Here is a 24,798-nt window from a genome sequence, read left to right on the forward strand (position 1 = left end):
ATTGTAATATCCCAATTTAGTTCTATGTTCGAAGTGACTGACTTAACTAAATAGATTTACTATCATTAACTCATGTTTAAACATTTTAGACAGATGATTCAAAAATCTATTAGAACAACGAGTCAATCATTTCATCAGCACAAATGATATCATACTCAGACTCTGGTATTGAACATGATTAAGAACTTAAGTAGGAAAAATCTATCAACAAATCCTGGAGAACACGGATTTGGTCACATGTAGTGAAATCTAATATAGATTGCAGCTTCAGTATACTAAAGATTAAAACAAAGAATTATGATGAGCAAATTTCTGCTTCATAACACTACCATATAGAGAGGGCATTACATTAATAAACTCACATTAATGTTGAGCAATAAGGTGATAAGCTAAATGTGACAGATGATGGATCAACAGAAGCGCCGGACTGAACCACCGTTCTTCCTCATGGATTGTGATCATCGGCGTGGAGGCAGAAGATTACAAGAAATTTGGTGCAGCAAATAATGTAACCCTAGCATTCTTCTCCTGCCTGTGGAACCAATTCCCTTTCTTAGACTAGACATGGTCATCACTTGTTTGCTGCACCACCCTTCACATCCTTTACCATGCGATTAAGGTCCTGAACAACCTCGGTGATGGCTGGCCGAAACTCCGGCTCTTGCTGCGGAATAGAATCTCATGTTAGAATTATAGTTTTCGAATAGAAGACTTGTTGCAGTTTCTAAGCACATAAGATGGGATGCTTATAGCAATCATGTTAGTTCTTGATGATTTGCTTGAATCAACATGTAATTTTACTGTTTCTAACCCTAATGTGTTCAAACTTGCAGGAAAGATGTTTGGTCATCAAGTTATATTGCCATTCAGTGTCTTCGGGAACAGATCAAAATGTAATATCATTCAACTTAGATACACAGACTAAAATAAACTAATACAATAACAGGGGCAGAAGATAATTCCATGTTTTAAGAACTTCAATAATGCCAATGAAGAAGAGCTGAATTACCATACTGTCTGGGGAAAGGAAGCACATCTACTGCTTACAAACAATGACCAAATAGTGTAAGAAAAAAACTTAATTAAGGAGACAAATAGGCAAGAAATGTGCAAAAAAAATACCTGAATGCAACGGCTTATAATATCAGCAAAGCAAGATAATGATTTCACAGGATAACTTCCTGATATTAAAGGATCCACCATTCTTGCTAAGGCATCGATATCATAGAGCTGAGAACTAGCCCACCTCACAAGATGTTGTTCAGCACGAGGGCGAGTACTGCAGGTGGTAAGAAAACAGACTAGAAACAATCCCTTTTTGATAAAGGAATATAGGAAAGAGGACGATTGAAGAAAGACATGCAGCAGGGCAGGACAACCAAGTATTTTACCTGTCATAAGGTTTGCGTCCTGTGAGAAGTTCTAGCATGACTACCCCGAAGCTATAAACATCACTCCTATCAGTATATTGTCCAGAGTCATTGATTTCAGGTGCTTCATAATTGTACAATGCACGCATTCGACCTGACAACTGTTATGAAGATAACATCAAAAGTTAGTTATGCACTAAGTTATATTTTTTCCTTTTTGGGCGGAGTGCGAGGTGTGTGTGGTTTCTGGGTCTTGGGGTGGGAGGGGGGAGAGTTTATATGCATAACATAAAATACTGCTATGAGGAGCATAAAATAGATTAGAATGTAGTTGAATTTGGCAATGTGGATTTATGGAAGCAGTGATGACTCCACAAATTCACATTAAATTTGAAGCTTATTTCCCTTATAAATGCACTTTCCATGTGAACCTAATATAACCACTTTCTATTATGAGTTTATATGCATAAGCTGATCTTTAAATGTCATCATCCACCATTCCATGCTTTTGGGTTCCATGCTGTCCCTCTTGTTTGACTTACCTAAACTAAACATCAGAACTAACTGGCAGAAGTTCGGCCAAGTTATTGACGCATAAATCTAGCCTTAGGAAGTAAGGCCGGGAAATCTGCAATGCATTATTCTTCACAAGACTCCTATTGTTAGATGTCATATGTATCGCATAATAGTCATGTTCTTGACTAAGGCTAAAGTATGCCAAATGGCCTGTTACTAAATCAGACTGCTCTTTTCATAGTTTCAAACTAATTGTTTGATGAAATATAGTTTTCTTTCGTGGCTAAGATCTAAAAATTAAAGAGTTTTACATGACAATCAGATTTTGTTTCCGATATTCTGCTGAATTAAGCCTTTTCATTTTTAGAGAATGGCTGTCTGCAATACGTAGCTAAATGGAATTACCTGAGTCACAGAGTTGGTTGACATTAGAGAAGACAGGCCACATTCGGTAACACATACAGCAAGCTCATCATTAAGGAGAAGATTGGCAGGCTCAAAATTCTGATGCACAAGTGGCAGTTGACAATCCTCATGCAGATACCTAAAATACAACAGGTGAAGTTCTCAGTCCACAGATATGTACTTATACAGCACATTTAAGGACGAAACAGATTCTCCACTTACTCTAAGGCTTTGGCTGCTCCAAGGGCTACCTCAAGGCGGGCACTCCAAGATAACTTTAGGCTGCCATTGACATCATCTTCAGCATGAAGAATGTCATGCAAGGTCTTCTTACCAAAGTACTTATAGACAAGTAATCGTTGATCAAACTCCGCGCAATACCCCACAAGCTCAAGAATGTTAGGATGCCTTAGTTCGGACACACTTAATACTAGCTCTAGAAAGTCACCAACTGGTATTCTTGAGTTAACATTGTCAAGCTTCATGACTTCCAAGAGCTGTACGGAAGGCACAGTAGTTACAAAACCCAATAATCCTAAAAAAGGAGTACTACTTTGACTTTTTTTTCAGAAAGTGATCAAGTACTCAATTCAAGCATTTGTTAGCAGTAAGTATTAGAGATTTAATGAATTACATTACAAGAAAATACTAAACATGGGCAACATAGATTTTCCAAAGATCTGGTGTAAAAATCTAAAAATTGACATATATAGGGGTGAATAACTCAACTAGGAAAGCATCAGGACATCAACTTAATACACTAGAAAAACCTAAGAATATTGTTGGAAGGTAATTTTCAATTATATCATAGCCTATGATTGTGTTGTCAACACTATCTACCCAAGGTCGCAAAATTGCAGAGACATATTTTTCAGATATTTTATAACTTGGAAGCTGAATAAATATTTGAGCTGATAAAAATGCGAAACAGAATTATCTTTATCTGTTACAGACACATTTTTGACATCATACCTTTCCATCAGGAAGCACTGCAAGATACACTTTGCCTAATCTGCCATCTCTGATCAGATTTTCTTCACTAAAACTGTTTGTGTATTGTTGTAGTTCTGCAACAGAATAGGATGTCGTAGGAGTTGGTGGAGTGTTCATCATCTCTGGTGAAAGGCCCACAACATTTCCACTGGTGACAATCGGTTTTACAATAACTTTTTCCACAGGTGGTGGGGGCATAATAATGACATCAGTCTCTCTCATATCAATTGTGTGTTCTTTCTCCTTTCCAGAGTCCTTCATAACTGGCACAGGAAAAGTAGAAACCAATCCTAATTATATAACTAGAGCAAATGACAAGACCACCGAACAGAATGGAATGTACCTGCCACTGCGATATCAACTCCAGATTCCTTCTTTCTTTCTTCGTGAACCTCTTTTGCAGCTATAAACAGCCATTTTCAAGTTACATAGCTCCAAAGAAAAAAGTTCTATAAAGCCTAAAGTTAGAACATGCTAGATGCACAGAACTCTTACCTTCCCTAAATCTGTTGTTTGTCTCTGCAAAATGTTCTTTGCTTGTAGCCTCTTTGAATCCTATTCCTGTCCTTCCTACTTGGCTTTTGAACAATTTATCTTTCTTTGATTTCCTCTCTTGGTACTTTGATAAGCAAATGATTACCGTCAACACAATGACGATAACTAAAACCACGACAACAAAAACATATCCAACAATTTTCATGGTTGACACGCTTCGTTTTTTCACTCCGTGGTTACTTTCTTGACTGGATGACCCATCTGAAGAGTTTGTATGTGTGATATAAGGAATAGGAACTCCTGAATGAGAAAGTGGTGGTGGAGATTGAGGCGTCGCCGGTGATGGTGCAATGGTGGTATTGAATGGGTTTCCATCCTTTCTGTGCACCAATTACATGTTATTAAAACTTTCATTGTGTAGATATCTGTGTCTGTGTGTGTGTGTCACCTACATGTGCATGTATAGATATCCATAATCAATTCAATACTGAAATTGCGAATACAATTTACAAGAAAGTTTGATCCATACATGGTAAATTAGCCTTTTAGCTGGGCCTATTGTATCACACTTTAGAAGATAATGAATGTGCAAAATGAGATGATTCAATCAGCATGAGAATCTCACTTTAAATTTGGAACATTCAGCAACTTCTCAGGGACAGGTCCAGAAAACAGATTGTTTTCTATGTTCCTGTAAAGCCAAATCAAAAAACATATTTAGAAAGGAAGTCAATGAGAACCAAAAAGAACTTTTTGCATCACAGTTAATTGTTGTTTTGAAGGCATTGCATATAAAAATAAAACTATGACCGCAAATGCATCTCAAAGGCAGCTTTGACAGAATCCCATGTCCTTTTAGCAGGAGGCACAGGCAACAAAGCTTTATACCAGTTCATCCAATTTGACACCAGCACACAAAAAAAGGAAAAATATCTTCTTTAAGGAGCAAAGAAATGATTCACAGCATGGCTTGCGGTCAGCAGATCCTCACTGGGGTCAGCCAGCACCAACAGATAAAACCTCAAGAGTCTTTCAGCAATGTAATGCAATTGAATAAATTTGCCAGATTCACTCATGATTTGTGAAAAATAATCAGGCTCAGCAAATTTTGGTCAAGTTCATGCTATTCTTGGCCAGCCAAACAATTCAGGGCGACTCCAACTAAGCATTGACTATCAAATTTAAGCAAATGAGAGCTTTCAGACTGATAATTTTATTGGGTGGGATTTGACTTACCCAACAAATCATCTTAATGTACACCGTTATTTTAAATCATGATATTGAACATGTATCAGTCCCTGGTCAGATCAGCAAGGGTCCAGGACATGCTGACATACCAACATGTGATTACACCAATATACCGGTTGGCACCAAGAAGGGGATGAGAAAGATAAGAGGAGGAGGAGGTGTCATGGTGGTGGAGTAGCAGAGTAAGAGGAGAAATAGGAGGAGGAGGAGGAGGAGGAAGACAACAGAAGAAGAGGAGATGAGGACTAGGAAAAAATTATGGGCAACAACAATGACCAAAAAGCAGAGAGAGAGAGAGAGGACCATTGAGGCTATGGAGAATCGGGAGGCAAACAGAGATACTAAAATAGTTACTGTTGTCCAAACTTTTAAAAAAAGAGTCCCAAAAGAGAGAAATCGCATAGGCCAGGTATCAGTTCTTGGTGAGACTGGTAAATACCAATCAGTATGGACCGTTCTGACCGGTTTTTAAAACCATGTTGCACACAACCATATTCACACATATCATGTTACGCACACTAAATCAAGACAATAGGATATGAATTACCTTTTAAAAATTGCTACGTATGATATCTTTGCATCAAGTGGTTGTGCTTGAAACATATACTCAGAAAATGGAGAGAAAAAGTGAAACTGAAATATCTAGTGTTACATAGCTTTAAGTGGTGAAAAAAGAACACCCACATGCAAGAGCTATACATATATACAGAGAAAAGAGAGAAGAGAGAGAGGGCATATGAGAGCTTATGAACTATGACTGAACACAAATTATTAATTAAATGAGGTCAGTTTATTTAGATTACACAAGATGAGAGTCCTGTTAAGAAACTTTCGAGCTTTGATTCTAGTAACTCTAACAACACCAACTAGGTCAAAGGATTTTGCATGATCTTTTAGACTTTTCTAAGTCGACATTGAGCCCAATACTGTTTCCACTTTTCATTCTTTATCAAAGTTAATTATATGGATCAAATTGCATGATAAAATTTGAGAAGATGATGAAAAGAAATGTAAGTTAAAGAAATGCAGGGATCTATTTTGAAAATACAAGTCTTTGAGAGGAAGATCTTCCAACACATTAAGGATCCCAGAAAGCTGATTATTCTGCATGTGCCTGCAAAAATAGTCATCATCAAAATTATATCATGCTTAAGAAACTTTAGAGAAATTATCAGATATATAAGAAGCTGATACTCACAAGGTAGTCAAAGATGACAAGCTTCCCATTGAAGGTGGCAACTGGCCACTCAAGTTGTTGAAAGAAAGATCCCTAATTTGAAATTTTGGCATGTCAATCATCAAGAATATTAAATGACTAGAAAAAGCTAAGTGAAAATTGAGTAAAGCAGAAAATCCAACTTACAAATTTATCACACCAGTAAGAGAACTAAAAGCATCCGGCAAATCTCCAGTCAAATGATTGTTATTAACTGACCTGAAAAGTACAAAGATCAATAATGAACAATAACACTATTTAGTGATATAAGATGTAGTTTTTTATTTAAACAAAATAAGCATGGAATTACATGTCTGTCAGAAGTGTTAATTTTGATAAAGAATTTGGGATGCTTCCCATGAACTGATTAGCTGAAAGAAAGCTGTCCCAGCAAAGAAAAACAAATGGTTTTCACTCAAAATAAGTAATATAGTTAGATTGAAAGGAACAAATCTTAGAAGATGTAATTTAATTTTTTTAAAACATACAATGTGTGCAAGGTAAGAGGCAGATTTTCTGGTATGCCACCGCCAATATTATTGTTACTCAGATCTCTACAACATAAAATAGCAGACAAAGATCAGTCCATGTAACAGGAAAGAAGAGGGATTATAATGCTAGAGAGCCTCTTAGTAATGAACAGCACAAATTGGAGAATAGACCAACAAGATGGCTGTACAAAATTAGTTTTGTCTCCTGTCAATGGAAAAATGAAATTAATGAGTATTACTTACATTGTTCTTATTGAAGAAAAATTGCCTAATCCATCACCTAGTTGCCCTCCAAGATTTGCACCATTTATAACTCTAATAAAATCAACCATTAAGATGAGAACAAATAATGATTGCTTTAATAGGATAAAGTAAGAGGAAATTACCGTACATTCCAGTAATATTTGAGGCAACACATTGAACGCCTTGCCAGTTCTCCAAGCAGGGATCTCCTCCATTCGGGACCCATCCAGGAAGAGGAGGTGAACCCAGGGCAGCATAAAAGCTATTTATAGCATAAACTAAGAGAAAACAAGTTTTGCAAAAATTTTAACTATAAGCTGAACAAGTAATTCAGTGACAACTTGCATACACAAAACATTGCATTTTCTCAACTATGTGTAAAACAAATTTCCAAAGGTGTTCATCCAGAAAAGTACCAAAACATAATTTCTACATTAGAAGTTTCCTAATATAGTTATTAAATGACAATCTCATATTATAAGCATCTGATGTGATGCTCTGCAGCACAATTGAACGGATTAACCGAAACACAACAAAGAAAAAAATACAAATAAGAATCTACAATATAACTTGTGCGTGTGAAGATACACTAGCACGTACACGTGGAGGTAATTGTTGCCCGAATAAGAATACTTGAAAATTGTTGGCATATTTGTTCTTGCCTAAAGAAGGATTATAAAATAAAACAAATGACAAATTAAAAACTGGAACTGGCAAAGGCATAGCAAGAAGCATACAAGTGCCAGTTTTCAAATTTTACAAAATAGTGAATTCAGATAAAGATGAAATGATGAGTATATACAGCTTCGCTTACCATCTACTTCATTAGTGTATGCAGAGCAACATGACAACCCAAAAATCACCATCAGACCAACCCATGAAAAGAGCTTCAAATCCAGGTTATTCACCCGAGCGAATAACATGACAACGCCAATCTTTTGAAACAGCAAACTAATAGTCCTGCTGAGATTAAAAGAAGCAAATTAGTAGCAGAACACGTAGAAAGATCTGATAGTAAAAGAAACTAAAGATTGTACAAACTTCGCCGTTACAATCAAAATTTCTTCCGAGCTCGTGTCCAAGATGCTGAAGATTACTGATATTCAAGAAAGCAAAACCAAGAAGCTGAAATAGAGAACTCCGAAGAGGCCAACACACATCATATTGCGTCATAACACTGCATTGTTCGAGTATCTGCATGCCTAGTCATGTTTTTTCATGGTTCCGGTACTCCAGATAAGGAAAAGAGCCCAACTTTCTACTTCTTGGAAATGGAGATCGGAATGTCCATCTCACACGAACCGCGACGTGGAGTCACACGTATACTAAAAGGGGAAGTGTATTCTTCGAAAGATTACAAGTAAATGCTAAAGAAACATCGCAAATTTGCCAAAGAAAAGGGAGTCGTCTAGGAACAAGAGATCCGAGGGGGGAAAAAAATCAGGGAACCGAATTCTTCGCTGCCGAACTAACAAGGTGCAGGATCTAAAGGCCGGCAGCAAGAAGCATAAAAAATGCCGCAAATCTAGTCCAGAAAAGACCTAACGTGATGCAAGAAATCACCATCGGAAGCAGCGAAAGCTTCATTCTCGAGTGTCAAGTGCAAAATCGCGACCTCCAACCGAGCAACAAAAGCAAGATAGAGAGTGGCAAAAGGAGGAAAGAAAGGGAAACAGATACCCTAGCAGATCCAGCAATCCAACACCGCAGAGAAGCTTACCTCGGGACTGCCGTCTGCGCCAAGTCTTAGGTGCTAAGTTCGCACTTAGATCTCAATGATGCACCGGGTAAAAAGGCAGCAGAGGGGGCGGGGGGGCAGCACGAGAGAGAAAGGCCAAGAGAAAAGGGGACGCTGACAGAGAGCGAGGCTAAGAGACCAATGTGCACAGCACCGGAGCGGCTCCACCGTGGAAAGGACGAAATATGGTAAGAGTACTGCACGAGATGTAAAGAAAATGAAGGGTGAAGAACTTGTCGGAATCAAAATATTTCCATCAGATTAAGTTTATTTCGATTAAACCGGGACGGTTCAACTCATTTTGTTGGATATCGAATCACACATATATTTTGATTGTGGCGTCTCGCCGTGAATCCTTGCGATTTGGACAGACGATCGATTAAACTAAGCCACCTGTATGATGACGGCTTGTATTATGAAGCTGTGTTGCTTTCACGGAATATTCATTAAGATAAGGCTTGCGTTGTTACAGTTGCTGATCCTGACTTCAGCCGATGATTTTTGGAAGTGAATATTTCAGAGGCAAATCAAATCATGCACGTTTATCATAAGGGTTTGGAACTAAACCGATTTGATCGCCGATATGGATTAAAATTTTCAGTTGAAAACCCAAAGAAAATAAAATATATCAAGTCCTACTGATGACCAGTACCAAAGATTGATCGAGGGAGGTCATGCTTAAGTAGCTTTGTCCCCTTGGGACAGAATCTAATCTATCTGATCCACACACGTAAGAAGACAAATGCCAGACACTCACCATGACTTGGGCTTTGGCCCCCACGAACACATGGGCACCGGCAAGCCAGATCAGAAATTGAGAGCAGCCATCAGATAGCAAAATAAACACGACTGTAGGCACCATGAACCAGAGCAAGCAAACAAAAGAACCAAGTGACTCCAGCAATACATCAAATGATTGCACAATAAGAATCAAACTTTGCACATTCTATAATTATATTATAAACTCATGAACTGAAAATAAGGATCTAATCATCCTAATTGCTAGGCTTAAAATGGGAGCGAGAGAGGGAGAGAGATCCAGAGGACATGGGATCTCTGCGTTGCCTTTTCGTCCTCTGCTCGGCTATGCTCTATTCTGGCCGAAGGCAACATGCTTCCCTCAAAAGACCATCTGGGTAATCTATTCGCAATCAGAACTATTAATCTAGGATCTAATGATTACAACATCATACCAAAGCAATCATTTGATGTAGTCTTTGTTTGGACACCCGAATTAGCAGATTTCACCCGTTCCTCATGTCTTGTCTTTTTGATATAGTTCAGGAAAATTCAACTTTGTAAATAGGGCAACGTGCGAAAATAGAGATTGCACCTGAAAGATGTTTGCATCGATCAGAACATCATCACATTTATACTCATTTGGCACTGCATCCAGGATAGCTACAAGGTTTCTAATAGCATAGCTCGGATTTTTGCTCTTAGATCTTTGGATACTTCAGTTGCTGCATCAGTTGGAGCTGATGGCATATTTACGACCTTTTGGTGGTTAGATTTCTGAGGGACTTCCGACTGATCCAAAATTGTTGTATTCACCTCTTCATCAGTGTCATGGTTCCTTTGAGACCGCCGGTGATGCTTCTTCCTGTGTCCATCGGACCCTGTCCTCTCCTTTTCTTCTGGTGTACCTTCATCCTTATGACGACGATGAGACCTAGAATGCTTTCTGTGCCCGTACTCGTCTTCTGAGGAACTGTGGTGCTTATGACGATGCCGAGATTCTTTGTCCTTGGAAGACGAAGGATGCTTCCTATGTTTTTTATCACCACTTCTATGGTTTATAGAATGTTCAGACCGATGCCTCTTTTTGGACTGCTTATGACTTTCAACCATGTCATCAGTTTTAAGATCTCGAGAACACGATTGATGTTTCTCCCTATGGCTATATTCCTCACTAACATCATGATCAGACTCTCTCTCTTGAAACTTAGATCTACCAGAAACCTCAGCATCGAAAGGTACAGAGCTTCCTTCTCGTTCTTTGACCAAAAGATCTGATCCTGCGCCAGATCGAGATGAACCAGCGGCAGAAATTTCCAATGATGAATTTTGAGCAGTGATGGAACCAGTCAATTTGCTTAATGGATCACCACTCTTTATCATAGCTGCAAACATCTTTGCTCGTTTCAGCCTCTCAGCCTTGAGCTTTTGTTCCTTTGTTAAGGAAGCTTCTGAAGAGTCAGCTTCGCAAGAGGTAACAAGGGCTGCAGTTTTTGCAATAGCCTTTGCAATCCATACATCATCATCCGTGTTGGAACCTTTATTGCTAAGTTGTTGATTGGATGAAGGCAAAGAAGTACCCTCTTCATGGCTAGAAGTAGGTTTAGGTATAGATTCCCGGCCTTGTAAAAAGGAGTAACTCCCCAAGCTGGAAGCATGTGTAGCCTCCCGGTGAGTGCGGCCTGCAGCCAACTCAGGACGTGAAATATCCTGATGAGCATTAGCAGAACTGACACCCCTTGTAGCTGCCAGAACAATGGCAGCAGCTTCATCTACGCTCACTCCAGCCTGAGGGGCGAGTGTCGGCTGTTGATCATGCTTTTCCTTCTTTGGCGCACCAATTACCATCTTAAATTTCTCCTTTCTATGAGGATCATACAACCATCCTTCTGATAAGTCTGACGAGTTGTGGTCCCGGGCAGATTCTTTAGTAAGATCAGCTTGCACTTTCTTCTTGCTACCAGTATTACCCTGTCGATAGTTTTAAATTTAGAAGATTTATGTCCACGATGAAAAATGTTAAATAACAAAAGATAACTCAAAAGACATTTGCGTGAAGGGCATATTCATTTTCCATCCAAACAAACACAATACTACTATGTGCAAAACCTTGAGCATAAAATAAATGCAAGAAAGCAAAGAATATGAAAAAAACATTGTTAGAATGACTTGTAACCTGGATGGAGAGACAAATCTAGAATCAGAAAGTCAATTTGTAGCTATTACTCAAGCATAATATAAATGCAAGAAGCAAAGATTACGAATAAAATATTGTATGCCCCGCTTTACAACTTGAGAGGAGTGACAAATCATTAATTAGAATACCAATTTGTAGCTAATCATATCATTTATCAACCGTTATTAACCTTTATGTAGGACTAAACATTGTGCCACTAAAACAACCACCTTAATCATTAAATTAGTTTCTGGAGATATAGGTTCTAATTTTCCATGGAAAGCCCATATCTCTGTCTAACCAGCACCTCCATCAACTTTGCCAGTGGTGGTGCTCACTCCAAAAGCTTGCCAAACTGTAACTAACCATCCGTTGACATCCAAAAGCCCAATGTGAATCTCGGATCAATGTTATACTACTACCCCGACCTATTCCCATATCAGAAGCGGAAAAATTTTTGGATTGACTTATAAAGGTTTGATGGTGCTGGTTTACTACTACTAAGTTGGAATTAAGCATCTTTAGTTAGTGGTTCAAGCTCCGCGGGTATACCATACCACTTTTTTTACAATACCACCAGTTTGGCATAATTATCAAAAAAAATTTAATACAGCAGAGCAGTAATGCTTCTTTGACTGGACAAAAATACCGACTTCAGATTGTGAACCAGAGGATCATATTTGCACTCTTAAACTCCAAGGACTCCATCAAAAGGGAAGTGTCGCTTGCTGACAGTAAAAAAAGAGAGACAAGGCCACAAAAATGCCCGAGTAAATGGATGAAATAAGCATAGGAGACATTATACATCATTCAGCATTAAATTATGTACATTTGAAAATACCTGAAAGAAGATGATTCGAGAAATAAAATGAGTCTATCTATTCGTCAAGCCAACTTGAATATGTAAGTTGCGTAATGCAAATTTCCTACATCTTAGGTTTGCTAAAATTGGAACTAAATAGTGCTGCAAATACTTTTGACAAAACATTAATAATCAAATCTGCACATGAGATCCAGCACATACATTAATTGTTTTAAGGACTTAAATAAAAATGTTCTACAATGGAATTATTATCATAAAAATAACACAAATAAATTTGTATAGGACGCATATGAGATGGATCAAGATAAGCAAAAATTATGAAGAAACTACCTGACGGGCACCTTCAAGAACCTTGAGGTAGTAAGGATGATATTGATTTGATGGCAGAAGAAATGGAAATCTGCCTACTGTCTTATCTTGTTCAATAAGAACTGCCTCAAATTCCTTCCCATTTCTAAGTATGAATTCAACTATTTTGTCTATCATTCTTTTTAAGAAAGATGGAGGCTCCAACAGCACTGATTTGACATCTGATCTGCCAGACACAGAACTTCGTGGCTGCTCAACCAAACCAGGAAGGATTGGGTTGCCATCTCTTGCATTCTTGCCATATGGACCATTAACCAAAGTAGATTTCGCAGGCAGCTTCCTTTTTATAGAAACAGTTTTGTCTTTAGAAACAACAGGGGCAGCTAGACTCTTAATTTCTCCTTTCCCTTCCAAAGCCATATAGGGTTGTTCTGCCTTTTGAGGAACTGCTGCAATATCTGCGATGCTGGTATAGACAGAGCCTAGAACCTCTGTGTCAGCTTCATGTGAGCCATCATCATCCTCTGCGGTTCCATAGAAAGATCCGAGCAATGACAAAGCCCCACTATCAGAAGCAAGCATCTTGTCCTTCTTCTCTTCCAAATTTTCCTCTTCTTGTGCTTTGGTAGTGCTTGTATCACTTTTCAGAAGTTGAGGATGTTCAACAAGAAATCGAAAATACTCATGAAGATGATGATCTGGCATCAAGAACCCAAAAGTTGGATTGTCACCCTGTTTCACCCGCAAGACAATCTCTGATTGTCCTCCATGCTGACTTACAAACGTTGCTGTTCTTGCAATGATCTGATGTAATTTTTCTGTAGGAGGCTGCAGAAAACAACCATAAGAAACTTGTGTCAATAAATTACATTATAAATGCATAATTCTAACTGAACAAGAATTGATGGCTTAAAACTTCCTGATAAGTACTATTAGCACATAAGAGTAGAAACAAAGAGCACGCTCAGCAATGTACACATTGCTGATCCCACCTGCCTATTCCTTTACGTCAAGAAACATCACAACAAAACATGGTTCACATGAATGGCAACCATAGTATGAACTTCATCTCAGCTCCAAGCTTCTGAAACTTAGACATGTAAGCCTTAGAAGAATATATGCACCTTGGATAAATATTGATGTCCCAACTGTTGAAGAAATACTAACAATCTACAGAAAACATTCATCTTTGTCATATGCCAAAAGGAAATTAACAATAAAATTGAATCCATTCATTTTATTTACCAGGTTACACTGTAATCTTTCGGGGATCAGAAAAGGTGGACGGTAACAAGAATTAGTGAGTCCTGAATCGGAGTTCTTCGAGTCAACTGCATTCGCAGTATTTCCATATGAAAAAGGTACAGCCTGATAAGTTCCATCTGAATCTTTGGTTGTTCCTGCAATTGGGAAGCCAAAAAGTTCAATCAAAGATGGTCCTTAAAGCCAGTAGAAGTCTCAGCAAATAATATAAAATACAGAACTCTGAGAAGCAAACGGCAGTGAGAATGTGTCAAGGTTCCTTACTTGGACTTCTGAGAGAACTCATGAAGTAAACTAAGCATCCATCCTGCAAACTTGGAAATTCAAATGCAATATAATATTGGTTGATTAGCATGTCATCCTTTCTATGGATAGTACGTGCCATTAAACCAAAAAGATCAGGTAGTCAACAATAACAAGTTACCATTTCAGAGACACGATACCCACTGTATATAACATGACAGACTACATAAAAGAACCATCCCCGAACACATGGTTCGGCTTCACGACCCCCAAGTCAGACATCACCAGCAAGAAAACGAATACTTTGCAGGAAATCTAGAAAAAAAAAGCAGATCAAAGAAAAGTTCCAACAACATGACCCGGTGGCAATGATTACCAGGTTTCACTAACAAACTGACAGTCCTCAAAAGAGCCCCTATTACAAACTAAAGAAAAACAAAACGGTGATCTTTTTCCAAGCTAAATTATGCGTCAACTCAACCACCCATGAATCCTCTAGTTCGATCATACGAATCCCTAATAAGTGTTAATATGATAAAGGCTACGTAGGATAATAGCTGTTTATTTGTCAAGCAATTAAAGAAAAGAAATAGTGTACCAAAATTGCAAGCAAATCGGAAGACGAACCTGACAAAGATCCCCTTGCATCATCATCGCCGCCCGGATCTGCGTCAGGACCGGAAAGGGGGAGATCGAGATAGCGCTCACGGTCGAGCTGGGAGGAGGTCACGCCGTCGACGGCGGGAACCTCGCAAAGGCGAGATGCAGCCCTAACGGGAGGGCGGGGCGGGATGCGATCGAGGAGGTGGCGGACGTCGTAGCGGTCGATGAGGAGGGCGGGGTCGCCGCTCCATGGGACGAGGGCATCGCGAGCGTTGACGAAGGCCGCGGTTGCGTCGTCGTCGAACAGTAGCGCGTGTCTTCCCTCGACCGCCAGATCCATCGCCGCCGCCAGCCGATCAGACGAGGGGAGCTGTTATCGGTAGGGTTATTCACAAAGGGAAGAGACGGGATGGGAGGGGGGGAGACGAAACCCTCGCGGGTGGATGCTTCCGGGCGCTTTCGACCTAGAATCGAAATGGGCGAGCGATGGGCACGCGCGGGGCGAGCATACTTACATATAGGCGAACCATGGGTGGACTTGGACCGGACCGGGCGAACCGGGGTTTCGATGTGCGTCGGACTCGGTTGGGTGGTGATAGGAAGATATCGTCCGATATGTCAATTTGAATGTGGCTGTTAAGAGGTACAGATGACTCCATTAATCACATCCTCGACACACCTACAAACTCAAACCACGGCTATAAATGGACTTTTGTACGAGTAGAGAAAAATATTCCATTATTGGCGAGGGATCATTTGGTCGTATATAAATCATTTGTTTATATCTATTGATACGACATATTTTGGGTCTCAGACAAATCACCGTCGACGTCAGAGGTAAAGTCACAATCAATGTCAGAATTCGAGGCCACACGCCATCAGAACCCCATGTCGGACGTCAAGTCAAGTTTCGTGCTAAGGCATTGTACGACGCGACCATCCCGAGAGCTCGGGGCAGTACCGTCTACGTCGCTCAAACATTCCCCAAGACTTCAGCGGGTCAGAAGTGTCGTCCCATCCCACAAGGGTCAGTGGCCACATCGATCGGACGTGCAACCGACCCTTGCACAATAATATAAAAGCCCCTGGTCGGCGTCCAATCAGGGGGAGAAAAATAAGGAGACAATCAAATCCTTTACTAACTTGCTCGTAGGAGGGGCCAGAGTCGGGAACCACCCGACGAAGGGCGTTTTTGTAGGCGAATGACCATCCGCGAGCGGCGAGTGTCTCAACCCCGAGGACGCCATCCTCTGCGCAAAGGAGAGCAATCAACTGACTCGAGTCCTGACTAACGCCCACCAGCACTCCTTCCTGAGGGCACAACCATCTCATCATCCAGCTCACTTTATAGGAAGCTCCCAACATCGACTCGCAGACCTAATCGTGCTAACTCATCAGCCACGATATATTTGTTCGCTAACATCTATGTCGATATATCGAGCCGACCAAATTCATTCAAGACCATTCGAGACTAAGTCAATGATTGTTGTATGAGAAAACATTTTAATTTACCTTATTTTTCTATTAATAGGAATTAAAGTGTTATTATGAATAGATAAAGTGTTGAATTTTGGATTTTGATTATGAAATTGATTGATGAAGTTATGATCTAATCAGCGTTCGAGTGATGTAGGACTAACTTCGATCATGAAAAGATAAATCGATTAAAGCAGGAGAATCAGATGTTGGGCTGGAGAGCATCATGTCAGAAGATTGGACGTCGGTCCGAAGGACTGGTCGACTTGTTGATAGAAGGACTTCGTGTCATGAGTTCGAGCATCGAGCCAGAAAGATCGGACATTGGGCCAAGGAGATCGGATGTTGTGAGAGGTTAATATATCGATAGTCGAGTAATACGTCAAACGAGATAATGATACGACGAAGATTCGGATGAAGCGTCGAATGAATCAATGACATGTCAGACAATATATGATTGGGTGTAATCAATCATGTCTTGATCGAAGTAGGTTAGGTTGTAATTGAGTTAGTTTTGGGTGTGATCATGCTAACTCAATTAGGAGCCCATTAGCCTATATTTGGTATTGACTTGGGCTCATTGGAAAGCTCATTCGGTGACCCAAAGTTGGGTCAAGCTGTGGTACCACGCGATGAAACCGCGTGAGCTACAAAAAGTATGAAATATACTTCTTCCAAAAGACTCGGCAGTGGTACCGCTAGTGTCAGGTGGTGATATCGTTTAATGTTAGTGTTGCTAGCATTGATATCGTCAGTACCCTAAAAACTCGATGATTTAAATTTTGGTTCTAATTTTTGAAGTTATTTAGAGTCCATAAATACCCTGCCAATTCCTGTTTGGGTAAGTATAAATTAAAGTAGAAAGGGGAAAGAATACTTGAGATAAAAGTGTGTAAACTTTATTAAAAAGTTGAGTTCCCTCCTTTATTGAGTTTAAAGGTTGTTCTAATGAAGGTGTGTGAGGGTTATCTTGCAGAAGAGGGGTGTAAATATTTTCTCTTAAGCCTATGAAAAGGAGAAATAATTATAAAAATGATAGTTGATCTTCGCTCATCGAAAGAAGATTATTAGTAAATACCGATGGCCTCGATGGAAGAGGAATCGATAGTGGACGTAGGTCGAAACGATCGAATCATTATAAAATCAGTTTACATTTCTATTATACTCCTCGTTATCATTGCTTATCGATTTATTTGCCTATTATTTTCACTGACATTTTATGTTAAACGTATTTTCGTTAAAGCTTCATCTTAAGAAATTTTATTTTACTAGGAGTGAAAGTCATCAGAGTTGTATGTGTTTTATCTTAACATCCCTCTTTTCCTATATCTAAACGAGAGGAATTTATCTTCCCTCTCTTCTCTCTTCGATCAAAATGAAAATAAAAATAAATCATTTATATGGAGATGATGCAAGCGAGAGTCATGTCGAGTGATTATAAAAGCGCTCCATGATAATTCATGCATTGTTAGGACACAGAAGGTTAGATCGATGTGATTTTGTTAAGGTATCATTAGGAGGAATTATGCTGTCAAAGATAGCAATATTATTTCGAGGAAACTAATATATCATGGCACAATCGAAGAACTCTAGTCACAGTTCTTTTTCCATGATTCATTAACCCCTTTTGAATCCAAAACATATATTTATACACTTTAATGATTAGAGTGAAACATCAAATAAAATGATCGAAAAATATAATGTAAATACAAGACAAAACACAAGCCACAAGCATAAATTAAATTATATCAATGATCAAATTAAATATAAGATAAACATCACTCGAGATAATTATATTTATTAGTGATGTAATCGATGCTTTGGATCAACCAACCAAAACTCAACACGAATAAAGGAGGAGAATATTCTACAAAATATTTTTTTTTATTTCAAAAAATATTCCTTTCTCCCCTTTGCAAATAGGATTCCTATAAGTATCCACTTAATCCATTCATAGGTTATTTTAGTATACAAACATACTGATTCTCCCCCACATGTGTGGATGGATATCTTAATTTTTTTATTATTCTTATCCTCTCAATTACCAATATATTATTATTAACCGTAGAAATAATATATATATATATATATATTTTGAGTAAATGATTAATCTATCAAAACAAAAGAATAAATGAATTAATTACTCAACAAGTTAATATATTATTCGTCCCATCGAATCGTAAAGTTAACAAGTCAATTATCCCATAAATCTATGGTGAAGAATACTTATATGAGATGTCATGGAACACTAAAAGAATTCATAGAATATATAGATCAGCCACTTGGGTATCCCATCAAACCTTCGATCATTGATTCGTTTGATCTGTATTATGTGTTGAATCGTTGGAGCGTTTGGTTTCTACTTATATGAGCCTATGCACGCACGACGTACGCTTTGACTCGTTCATGCACCGGTCTGCATCATCTCAAACACAAAGTCTCAGCTTTCACAAAACACCAGTCTGAGATTTCAGGACGAGGGGGTAAAACCGGAGAACACCGAGCAAACAGTACCCAACCTTTAGATTTCAGGACGAGGCATCATGTTATTATCACAAGGGAGCCTAAGACGAAGCAAGAGGACAACCATAGATAGCGTGAGCAGATGCCACGAGCCCCGAATCCCACCTCCGCTCATTGCTGCTTCGAACTCTTCGCCGCTGCCGGTTTCCCACCCTTCGCCTGCCAAAAACACGGCTTAGATAATGATACCCGTATCGAGGACGAGTTCTACGGAGGTACCTTCCTCTTGGGCTCCCGAGGCTTTTGCCCAGCTCTCTTCGGGGCCTTCTTCGAGGCCGCCGCCCTCGGCGCGCCCTCGCCGGCCATGGCCGCAGCTTCCTTGCTCTTTTCCATGATCCCTACAGGTTTCGCCGCCTTCGCCGACGCCATTCTTCTTCTTCTTCTTCTTCTTCTTCTTCTTCCTTCCTCTTACTCTTCAAGTCTCTCTCCACTCGACAGCAAGAGGTTTGGCTCGACTTTCTTCGCTGCCTCGGATGCGGCATTTATAGCGTGGGATTGTGACCGCAGTGGCGGGGGAGAGGGAATCAGATTCGAGAGCAAAGAGCAACGCTGGGTTGAACAATCGTAGCATGTTGGACAAGGAACAACTGCGAGCTTCTAGACGGAATCGGATGCAAGCCCACGTTGTCATGCAGGCATCGCATAGGATGTGTGCGGGCTTATGATGCCATTCACATCGCAAATCAAACGAGAACGCATCGAAAGTGTCTTAAGCACAGTAAATGATTCGAAACGTAGTAGTAATGATTCTTGGAAACATATTATTCTTTTAGTTATATACTTTTAGTATCACAGTTTTTATATCTAAGAAATTTATATTAAATTTTATATAATTATAAAAATAAAATATCTAAATTTATTTATTTTAACATCGTTAATTTTATCAATGAAAATATAAAAATAAAAAAGATAATTTCAATCATTTTCATTGATGATAGTGAACGATGATATCGTTGGAAGTCTGAATGACTGTTGTGGATGAGAAAAGTAACGATGAAGGGTAAAGGTCATTTGTCGACGTCAACACAGTTATTGAGCGGTGAAAGAACTACCGGACACTAACAAAAATGTAAAGTGATATTGTTTAATAATTACATTGGTATTGACGGACGAAAGAGTTGCTTAACAACTACCATACAAATGCAGTTTATCCATATTAGTTATCCACGACCCCCAATGGTATTATTATTTGCTATCACCGATATCATCCACAATCATCACCAACTAAAATGTTAAAATTACTTTTATCAATTAATTTTTATGTTTCGGTTAGTAACATTAGGTTAAATGGTCCAAATATTTTATTTTCATAATGAACTATAATGCATAGATTTGTTTATGAGAAATTGAGCTTTTTACTTTTTATTTTCGGATGTAATGATACTAATAAAATCAGTAAAGTCGGATTAATTTATCACGTATAATCGATAAACCAAAATCGATCCTATCATATACCAATTTATCTTTTTCCGATATTTGATTTTTTTACTTTTATTTCACGTCATGCTTACGTCACTGTTTCCGACCACGTTCGGCGGCAATACTGACCCCGCTGCAGTCAACAGCGAACAGTGAGCTGCTTCCTGAAGCAGACACAGTGCTGCGCCACACTTTGATCGTAGTAAAAGGGTCTCAGCCATGCTAATTATCAGCTACTTTAATTCAAATGCTAAGCCTGTTCTATAAATCTCCGCTTCCACGTACAATCGAATCGTTTTCTAGTGTTCCAATCAATCTTTTGACATCTCGTCCTTTCCCCTCTCCCCTAAAAAATGTGTTTATTGAGATCTCAAGGTTGAAGACAAGTCTGTAGCAGAGTTGCAATGGCGTTGGTCGTTCCTCGAATCGAGACATTCTGGAATCACAAGCGACACAGGGTTCTACGTATGAAGCCACGCAGAACATCCATGGATTATGTGATCGTTTTGGACATTTGGTTGCTCTCCCTGAGGAACGTCGTCCCACCCCTGTCATATCAGAAAACAGAGGAAGAAGGAAAACAGAGGTCGGTCGATGCTCGTTCGTGATGGCCTGGTCAACAATGTTGGGTCATCGACTGCACCTGGACCGGACTCTTCTCCGTGCACCTGCCCCAAGGTTGGTCACGGACCGTCCCCTCGTCATCTCTCCTTCGGTCACCGTTCTTTTCTCTCTCCGTTGTCTGCCATGCAGGTTTCTCTGGCTTCGTCGCCTGCGGCTGTTGTCAGTGTTCTCCAGTCACCCCATGGTATTGAAGGGCTGAAGAAGTGGCTGACGAGAAGGACTAGAAGCATGGAATAAATGAGCCCTTTGTCCGAAAGCAGACGGACACAGGCAGGGAATCTGCATTCTCTCCTCCTTGTCTTTGCTCTTCGATCGTCGCCACTGGTTGCCGTGCTGTCTTTACCTTGTCGCCCTCTCTCGTTGTCGCTTTGTCTCTCCCACCGATGAGGACCATCATGGCAAGCAGCCCCCACGAGCCCTCCTTCTCCTCCTCCAAGAGACACTTCCAGTGGCGAGGTGGAAAAGGAGGTGACGAAAAGAAGCGAGGAGGGAGGGCGGAAGGGGAGACGCTTGAGGTCTCCATTGCCACCTCATCATCACCGTTCTCTTGTGATGGTGACGCGCCACTAGCAAGGAAGAAGGGCTCGACCTCCTCGGCGGCGGCGGCGGTGGCGGTGGCAGTTTCGAGGTTCCGGGCGGTGCTGACTGCGGCATTTGTGGGCAGGCATCGACCCGTGGGCTTGGGGCCCCGTGTGACGGGCACGCTGTTCGGCCATCGCCGCGGCCACGTCCACTTCGCGTTCCAAGTCGACCCCCGGGCCTGCCCGGCGGTGCTAATCGAGCTGGCGACGCCCACGGACACGTTGGTGAGGGAGATGGCGTCGGGGCTGGTGAGGATCGCGCTCGAGTGCGAGCGACGTGCGGGCGGCGGAAAGAAGCTGCTGGAGGAGCCGCTGTGGCGTGCGTACTGCAACGGAAAGAAGTGCGGCCACGCGGTGCGCCGCGAGTGCGGGCCGGCCGATTGGAGAGTTTTACAGGCGGTGGAGCCTGTGTCGACTGGCGCCGGTGTGCTCCCGGGCGGCGACGGCGTCGCCTGCGGGGACGTGATGTACATGAGGGCGAGCTTCGAGCGGGTGGTGGGATCCAGCGACTCGGAGGCCTTCTACATGATGAATCCTGATAACCAAGGCGGCCCTGAGCTCAGCATCTACCTGCTTAGAGTCTGACATTTGTGAGAGGCGGCCGAGAAAGCTGGTCGATCCGGTGGTCGTTTGGCGATTCCTGTCCCTGTTCTCCTCCTCTATCACCCGTGTCACCTTCCTCTTCTGCCCTGTGGAGGGGTGGTTTTAGCAGACTAACTATAGAACCTGGTCTCATGCTTCTTCTTCGTCGTCGTGATCTTTTCTCCTCCGTATATCCTTCACGACTACACAAAGTAACGTCGATATGTTGCAGAGTGGCAGAATCTAACAACGTTTGGCGATGTGGATCGATTACCGACATTCCTAAACGAATGTGTTACACTCAGCATTAACACAGTTCCTACTTCTTTGCTATTATCTGTCTCTTGCAGTATTGCTAGACACCGTGAATTGTCCTTTGTCGTGGTCAAGGCTCACATACATGAGTGGGAGGCGAGAGCATCGTTGGTCAAAGTGGATGATGCATGGATGGAACTTGGAAGTGATGCGTGCACAGTGTTCATGATAGCTCCACCACTGCCCAAGCAAGTCCAGGAAAAGACTTTGGTGCATTTGCTCTGATCCTCTGTTACAAGAACAGAGGATTTTTCTGCTAAGAACTCTATGATTTAGGACCTTCAGAAGTGTTGAACAGAACAACACAGTTAAGCAAAGATCGCCTTACACACCAAGTGGAAACTTGGGATTGCCTAGTTCTTGCATCGCTGAACCCCCCGAAGGACCTGCCCACTGTCCTGAAATCTGCAGCAAAGGTTTGGATTGTTCCAAGCAGCAAACCTGCTTCCCATCCTCCTGTAGAACTCGTCCGAGAACTCGAGCTCTCCTGTCAGGTTGTTGTCGTTCAGGTAAAGAGCAGCAAGACCAGATAGTTCTTGGAACTTTTGGGAGACGCTGCCTGTGAGATTATTGTTATCCAAGGCGATAAATCTCAACCTTCTCAAGTCCGTAATGTATTCTGGAATTCCACCGATGAAGCCAGTGTTAGAAAGGTCCAAGGTGGTCAAACTCCTCAGATTCCGCAACCCGAGTTGCATTAGGTTCCCACCCAATGGATTGTTGGAGAGAAGCATGTACCGGAGCGACACCATGCCTCCGAGGGACCGTGTCATCCCAGAAAGACTGTTGTTTCTCAGGTCCAGAAGTGTGAGATTCTTCAGCTTCCCGAGCTCCGATGGGAGCTCTCCGTTCAGGTGATTGTTGCTCAAGTCAAGCTTTAGGAGTGAACTCATGCCACCGATTGAACACGGAAGAGAACCACTCAGGGAGTTGCCGCTCAAGTCCAGGATCAAAAGCTCAGCCAAGTTGTTGCCCAAGGAAGCCGGGAGTTGGCCAGAGAGCCGATTCCGCGCGAGCGACATTCTCTTCAGGCGGACCAAGTTCCCCATCTCTCGAGGCAGCTCGCCCGTCAATGAATTCTCTACCAGTACAAGAGATTGGAGATTCGAGAGCAGAGCAAGATCGACGGGAATTGCTCCTGTGAGACCATCGTTTGATCTGAACTCCAGTGTCTCCAAGCTTCCAGATAGCTTTCGCCAATCCTGAGACAGGGTGGTGGTTTGGCTTGGAGAAGTGAAGCATCTGAAGAAGGAGAGGCTTCTCAAACGTTTCAGCTCAAAGAGTTGGGGACTGAACGCTGCTTCCTGAGAGCATTCGAGAGAGTTGTCAAGAACCGGTCCGATGTTGACGACGGTGACGTACCACAAGCCTTCGAAAACGTCGCATGACACCCCCTGCGTTCGAGAATTCAGGCGAGAACGAAGTCAAACGTGAGCTTGAAATCTATATGCAGGAAAATTATCCAAAAAATTGGAGATCAAATAGAGAATAATCCATTAATGACCTGTATCGGAGTCCATCCGCAAGGATCAGGATACAGATTCCGCCCATCCCAATGCCTCCCGACGAATCCTTGAATGGCCAAATACAGAGCTTCTCGTTCCGTTTCCTCCATCGGAGCTGAGACAGCATCTACCTCAGATGTGACGAGCAAGCTAATCAAGAAGAACACGAGCACCGAAACAGCTGTGTCCGCAACAGGTTTCCTCATTACGATTTAGATGAGAGAAACTGCAAGAACAAAATGAACAACAGAAGATTATGAGCGTAGACAATATCAGATCATCTCCTCTTGCTGGTGCTCCACAAAGATGACAGTTTCGATAGAAGGATGGGACTCCTTCATGACATCTTTTGGTTTGAATCAGTGTTTGGATGCAGAAAAAGCGAATAGCATTGGTTTTAAGACCCGAAGAACAAATGCAGTTCTCCTGCACCACAACTTTCATGCCACTGATCTAGAAAACACCCAAGAAGAAGGGTAGCAGACAACACTGCCACTCGTCCAAGAACTGGTTACTGGATTGACAGTGCATTTGCAGTATATATAGGCATGAGATTGCCCGCTCAATCCTGTGATGGGCAGCGACTCTAAAGGAGTGTGTGAGATTGATGGAGCTGTAGAAGGGATTCATGGGCAACATTAAAGCATACAAATAGGAGAGGACAAATAGGTGGACGCCACTGCGCATGCCTCACCGGAACAGAGCGTGAACGCGGGCACAGGAAAGAGGTAGACGGTGGACCATCCCCAACCATGGCTGTGAGATTGGATCCATTGGAACTTGAACCCAAAAGCAAGAACGGGCTCCGCCATGGAGTCCTCTCGCTATCACCGACCCATATGACCGTAGCACTGGCTCGTGGTCTCACCTACCCATCCTTCCCTTTCTGCTTTTGTTGGCATT

General features: G+C 41.3%; 4 protein-coding genes and 1 long non-coding RNA gene across 10 annotated transcripts; 1 reads left to right on the plus strand and 4 right to left on the minus strand.

The window, feature by feature from the left end:
* Window positions 1–163: 163 nt before the first annotated feature.
* Window positions 164–8,865, minus strand: LOC135645935 (protein STRUBBELIG-RECEPTOR FAMILY 3-like). 3 transcript variants are annotated; one of them, XM_065164858.1, is made up of 18 exons: window positions 8,698–8,865; window positions 7,792–7,937; window positions 7,126–7,255; window positions 6,978–7,049; window positions 6,732–6,797; window positions 6,554–6,625; window positions 6,391–6,462; window positions 6,226–6,297; window positions 6,076–6,141; window positions 4,405–4,470; window positions 3,780–4,159; window positions 3,628–3,687; window positions 3,264–3,547; window positions 2,514–2,788; window positions 2,292–2,430; window positions 1,392–1,531; window positions 1,123–1,279; window positions 164–664 (listed from the first exon to the last, which is right to left on the minus strand). In XM_065164858.1, the coding sequence occupies exons 2-18, from the start codon at window positions 7,898–7,900 to the stop codon at window positions 572–574; spliced, it is 2,253 nt and encodes a 750-aa protein (XP_065020930.1). In that variant the 5' UTR covers window positions 7,901–7,937; window positions 8,698–8,865; the 3' UTR covers window positions 164–571. The 3 variants fall into 3 exon arrangements, with proteins under 3 accessions (XP_065020930.1, XP_065020931.1, XP_065020932.1); XM_065164859.1 differs by having other exon boundaries at window positions 7,792–7,940; XM_065164860.1 differs by lacking the exon at window positions 8,698–8,865 and having other exon boundaries at window positions 7,121–7,255; window positions 7,792–7,929.
* A 766-nt stretch (window positions 8,866–9,631) lies between these two features.
* On the minus strand, window positions 9,632–15,347 carry LOC103993914 (uncharacterized). 4 transcript variants are annotated; one of them, XM_009414154.3, is made up of 5 exons: window positions 14,895–15,059; window positions 14,289–14,331; window positions 14,007–14,161; window positions 12,783–13,589; window positions 9,632–11,424 (listed from the first exon to the last, which is right to left on the minus strand). In XM_009414154.3, the coding sequence occupies exons 1-5, from the start codon at window positions 14,919–14,921 to the stop codon at window positions 10,117–10,119; spliced, it is 2,340 nt and encodes a 779-aa protein (XP_009412429.2). In that variant the 5' UTR covers window positions 14,922–15,059; the 3' UTR covers window positions 9,632–10,116. The 4 variants fall into 4 exon arrangements, with proteins under 4 accessions (XP_009412429.2, XP_065020925.1, XP_009412426.2 ...); XM_065164853.1 differs by having other exon boundaries at window positions 14,289–14,338; window positions 14,895–14,995; XM_009414151.3 differs by lacking the exon at window positions 14,289–14,331 and having other exon boundaries at window positions 14,895–15,347.
* Window positions 15,348–18,791: 3,444 nt separating this feature from the next.
* LOC135646256 (uncharacterized) lies at window positions 18,792–19,235 on the minus strand. The gene is made up of 2 exons (XR_010499024.1): window positions 19,089–19,235; window positions 18,792–19,028 (listed from the first exon to the last, which is right to left on the minus strand). It is a non-coding gene; the product is annotated as an uncharacterized LOC135646256 (long non-coding RNA).
* A 1,914-nt stretch (window positions 19,236–21,149) lies between these two features.
* On the plus strand, window positions 21,150–22,240 carry LOC103993912 (protein MIZU-KUSSEI 1-like). Its single transcript, XM_009414150.3, has one exon. The coding sequence runs from the start codon at window positions 21,296–21,298 to the stop codon at window positions 22,076–22,078; it is 783 nt and encodes a 260-aa protein (XP_009412425.1). The 5' UTR covers window positions 21,150–21,295; the 3' UTR covers window positions 22,079–22,240.
* Window positions 22,241–22,671: 431 nt separating this feature from the next.
* On the minus strand, window positions 22,672–24,241 carry LOC103994344 (piriformospora indica-insensitive protein 2). The gene is made up of 2 exons (XM_009414666.3): window positions 23,895–24,241; window positions 22,672–23,784 (listed from the first exon to the last, which is right to left on the minus strand). The coding sequence occupies exons 1-2, from the start codon at window positions 24,099–24,101 to the stop codon at window positions 22,744–22,746; spliced, it is 1,248 nt and encodes a 415-aa protein (XP_009412941.3). The 5' UTR covers window positions 24,102–24,241; the 3' UTR covers window positions 22,672–22,743.
* Between the last annotated feature and the right edge of the window lie 557 nt (window positions 24,242–24,798).

This window comes from Musa acuminata, chromosome BXJ3-8 (genome assembly GCF_036884655.1).
Source record: "Musa acuminata AAA Group cultivar baxijiao chromosome BXJ3-8, Cavendish_Baxijiao_AAA, whole genome shotgun sequence".
NCBI classification, from domain to species: domain Eukaryota; kingdom Viridiplantae; phylum Streptophyta; class Magnoliopsida; order Zingiberales; family Musaceae; genus Musa; species Musa acuminata.